At 44.6% G+C, this 4,508-nt stretch overlaps 1 protein-coding gene across 1 annotated transcript in view; it reads left to right on the top strand.

Moving 5' to 3' along the window:
- The first annotated feature begins 861 nt into the window (after positions 1-861).
- ipp (intracisternal A particle-promoted polypeptide) overlaps positions 862-4,508 on the top strand; it is a 5,255-nt gene continuing 1,608 nt past the window's right edge. The window contains exons 1-9 of the mRNA XM_034887427.1: positions 862-1,069; positions 1,463-1,887; positions 1,988-2,199; positions 2,454-2,673; positions 2,809-2,964; positions 3,078-3,245; positions 3,339-3,476; positions 3,950-4,072; positions 4,240-4,460. Of these exons, the coding sequence (XP_034743318.1) occupies positions 1,560-1,887; positions 1,988-2,199; positions 2,454-2,673; positions 2,809-2,964; positions 3,078-3,245; positions 3,339-3,476; positions 3,950-4,072; positions 4,240-4,460 (1,566 nt within the window). The 5' untranslated portion in view covers positions 862-1,069; positions 1,463-1,559. The remainder of the gene's footprint in view (positions 1,070-1,462; positions 1,888-1,987; positions 2,200-2,453; positions 2,674-2,808; positions 2,965-3,077; positions 3,246-3,338; positions 3,477-3,949; positions 4,073-4,239; positions 4,461-4,508) is intronic.

The following is a 4,508-nucleotide window of genomic DNA, read 5'->3' as shown; positions in this document are numbered from 1 at the left end:
TTTAGATATTTCGCTGCAAAGAGTTAAAGTGACCATGATTTGTTTGTTTTTTAAAGCTCATTTAGTTGCGAGGATGAGCTTTGCGATAGATTGGCTTACTGAGAGTCCACTTAAGCTGTATCCAATGATATCAACTTGTTCAACTGAGATAATGGTCGTGGTGGATACCCCTCAGGCAAACAGGACAGACTGGAAATTTTAGAATACAGGGAAGCAGGAGGGAAACCCAACCAAGCATGTAGTACAAAGGTTGACCAGGTTGGCACACATCAATTCCCCCTTGAATTGGCCACATATTTTCTAGTACACCAGCTGTCAAGATTCTGGGTGACACATTGAAATAGCAGGAAATACAAGGCAAGTGACAGTTATTGGAGTTTTTTTTCTGTTACTGTCACAGGTGTTATATTCACCTCAACTCAGTGCACCAGACAGGTCCAATAGGTCAGATCAGTGCTACAGCTCTGTATGTAACAACAGGTTTCTATAATATTTAAACCAACTGGATGCCAAGCTACTGATTGAAACAAACTGGACGACGCAGAGTCTAAGACTAGGCTAGCTTGTAGGCTTGTAGTCTCCAGTGGGAGAGGTTAGAGCCAACACAGTGGAGGATGGCTACATATAAAATGACCAATCATCTGGGGGCTGAGATGCTAATAATACTGTGATAATTTACATGCTAGGTTTCTGCGGCTCGTTGTCAAGGACTTTCATTTGCTTAGCTGCTTGTTCAAAGGCGAGACTGCCATCTGGTGGCGTGTGTAATGACACACCTGGCGACAATGCGTGGGTAAATTTACCAAAAATAAAATGTCAAAAATAATTAAAACTAAAACTAAATTAGCCATACTTTGGTGTAATTAAAATTCGGTCGCACAAAAGGGACAACGAGGGTCACTTGCGATACAAAAAGCTACACAGATATCAAATGCAACATTCTCGGGGATTTGTTAGTTACGACTGGAGATTCAACTGCCAGACCAGTGCAGTCGATCCAGAAAGATCTGTTGACAGTCTGCAGGGTGACGGAAGTTGCCTCCCTGCATCTTCATCAGTAAACTTATGGGTAAGTCGCTGAATTTGTTTTTCTATGCAAGTGCGTAATTCTCTGTGAGTTAACACTCTGAGCAGGGGTTAGTCGAGCTGTAAGGTTTTCAGTGTCATTTCAATTGATTTTACCGATGAATGTGTGAATCCACCCTGGCGAGGTGTCTGGTGGCTAGCATGTCTGGCTTACCGCTGAAGGCTAGTAGCTGTTTTTAGAGGCAAAATAGCAACAATATGACGGACAGTGACTTATCTATGACTGTACCACTGTGCTTTATCTAGTTTTTTTTGTATACACGTATATCGCTTGTTGCCGACATTGCCACAGTTTTGTGCTGTGACACAACAGCCGAGTGTGTCTGTGACTGTGTGTGTGTGTGAGGTTGATGTAATCAGCTCGTGTGTCTTTCAGGTCTGTTGTACGCTGATACTCACTAGAGTGGAGGGCTTTGGGAAACTGGCCTCCATGTTAACACAGAGCGGCCCCACTGGTTAAGTCCTCCACCTACATGTCAACATCCACTGGTTGTGGTGGTGGTGATGCTGCAGCTGCCATGGCAACACAGGCATCTGAGCAGGCTCTGCTGGCCTCAGACCGCTACGCCAGACTCATCCTGGCCCAGATGAACAAGATGCGTCTCCGCACCGATTTCTGTGATGTGGGGCTGAAGGTTGGCTGCAAGGTCTTCAGGGTCCACCGACTGGTGCTTGCTGCCAGCAGCCCTTACTTCTCCGCTCTGTTTTCCGGGGGAATGAGGGAGGCGGATAAAGAGGAGGTGCAGATCCTTGGAGTAGAGACTGAAGTCTTTGAGGTTTTGCTGGAATTCATATACACAGGTCCACATCCGTCCTGACATTACCATCATTATGTTTCATTTGATTTTTTTTGTAATTTTGTACCATTTTCTGAGTGGAAATATTTACCCTTTCCTGTCAGGCGTGATCAGTGTTACAGTGGAGAACGTCCAGGAGCTGATGGTTGCGGCGGACATGCTGCAGCTGAATGAGGTGGTGTCCATCTGTGGAGAGTTTCTCAAGGGCCACATGGACCCGTCCAACTGTGTGGGCATCTTTCAGTTTCTGGAGCAGATTGCTTGCATGGACATGCTGGAGGTTACTGAGAACTACATCCAAGTTCACTTTCTGGAGGTATGAAACAATAAGAGGCACTGTCTCTGGTGTTAAATGCCAAACTTTTGTTCTTTTTTTGTTGGTAAAATAAAGCTAGATGTAGATGAAATATTTTATTATTTAGCCTTTATTAAAAAACAAGTCAAGTCAAACCCCCTCTGCTATTTATCACAATTGTAGTCTTTACCATTTCTTTATGAATAAAAAATGCTCTCACAGAATTTTAAAGTTTGATGCTTACAAATTGCCTGTATTACCTGCCTCCCTATTAGGTGTGTGTCACCGATGAGTTCAGGGCCCTGTCCAAGGATCAGCTGGTGAGGCTGCTAAGAAGCGAAGAGCTAAGAATTGAGGATGAGTACCAGGTATTCACTGCAGCCATGGACTGGGTACTCCAAGATGTGGCAAAGAGGAAAAAACATGTAGTGGAAGTGTTGGAACCAGTCCGCTTCCCTCTGCTATCCCCACAGAGACTGTTCAAGTACATAGAGGGTGAGGGGAAACCGAACACTTTGCATGCCTCTTTTATATTTGACATACTTATATTCCGATATTACTGTAAAATTGACTAGATGACGGAGTGTAAACAACATCTTGAAATTTTGGCCATTCTGATGTTCATGAAAGGTATCACAGATTTCAGCCTGCGGGTGGCACTGCAGACTCTACTGAAGGAATACACTGAAGTCACAAAGTCTCCCAAAGAAAATAAGATGTACAGTCAGCTGCAACCAGCCAAGATGAGACCCAGAAGAAAAGCCAGGAAGTACCTCTATGCCATAGGTTCTGTTACAAATCACTTTTTTTTTAACATAGTAAAGTAACCTGATGGATCCCAATAAGAAGTGTCAAAAATGCCATTTAATGTTGGACTTTTACCTGTTTCCTTCTGGCAGGAGGCTACACTCGGCTGCAGGGCGGCCGCTGGAGTGACAGTCGGGCGTTGAGCTGTGTGGAGCGCTTCGACACCTTTAACCAGTACTGGACCACCGTGTCGTCACTGCACCAGGCCCGCAGCGGGTTGGGGGTCGCAGTGCTGGAGGGAATGATCTATGTGGTAGGAGGTGAGAGACCCGAGGCTGTCTTGTGTTCAAGCCCCCAAAAAAACCCTCCAACGATCTTCAGTCTGACACGGAATAATGTTTTTTTATCACCAGGGGAGAAAGACTCAATGATTTTTGACTGCACTGAGAGATACGACCCAGTGACCAAGCAGTGGGCCGCTGTGGCATCTCTGAACTTTCCGCGCTGTGGAGTTGGCGTCTGTCCCTTGCACGGAGCTCTGTATGCACTTGGTAAATACCACAGTAGCACAATGTCTAACCAAAATACATACAGCAGAAACTGGTAGTTTGATTTGAATAGTTTTAGATGTCTGTATTTATTGTTTGTTTCATCGTGTTCAATATGTTTGTTTGTTTATGTATGCACCCATCACCATGGCAAATTCCTTGTAAGTGTCTTGTACTTACTTAGCAATAAACCCTTTTCTGGTTCTGATTGTAGGGGCACTCCATCATTTTCACGAGGGTCAGTGTACTAGCCACAGTGGTTCTCAGCCTGTGAAAACAGTTGTACGTGAAAACAGTTGTACGGTGATAGAATCTCATCAATATAAATTATAGAAAACAACATGGAAAATGGGAGAACAAAAAGCTAAATGAGTTTAACTAACTTAATTTATTAGTCAGTGCAATTCAATCGATGGCCAGTATATTTTGGGAAACGGACAAAAATCATAAACTGATTATTGTATATACTTCTGCAGGTGGTTGGATTGGCTCTGAGATTGGGAAGACCATGGAGCGGTACGACCCAGAGGAGAACAAGTGGGAGGTCATCGGCAGCATGGCAGTTCCTCGATACTACTTTGGCTGCTGTGAACTACAAGGTGGGTTCCTCCGCTTTTATTGAAAGATAAATCTGTCAAATCCAGTGCAACTTGTAAGTGTAGTTCACAAACACATTCACACGCACTGAACTCCAGTGTATTTCTTCTCTGATGACTTGGACACTTAGTGAAGTTGCTCTGGACTAATAGATGTTGTCTCTTTCCAGGTTTAATTTACGTGATTGGAGGAATAAGTGATGAAGGAATGGAGCTGCGTTCAGCCGAGGTGTATGACCCTATCTCCCGCCGATGGAGCGCCCTGCCCGTCATGGTCACACGTCGAGCCTATGTGGGCGTCGCCTGTCTCAATAACTGCATTTACGCGGTGGGCGGCTGGAATGAGGCACTGGGTGCACTGGAGACAGTGGAGAAGTACTGCCCAGAAGAGGTAAAGTGGGACAATTTAATTTTCAATCAGTTTTCCATAATATCAGTG

Source organism: Etheostoma cragini, chromosome 12, assembly GCF_013103735.1.
Source record: "Etheostoma cragini isolate CJK2018 chromosome 12, CSU_Ecrag_1.0, whole genome shotgun sequence".
In the NCBI taxonomy this organism is placed as follows: Eukaryota; Metazoa; Chordata; class Actinopteri; order Perciformes; family Percidae; genus Etheostoma; species Etheostoma cragini.
This window is presented reverse-complemented; position numbering and strand designations above follow the sequence as displayed.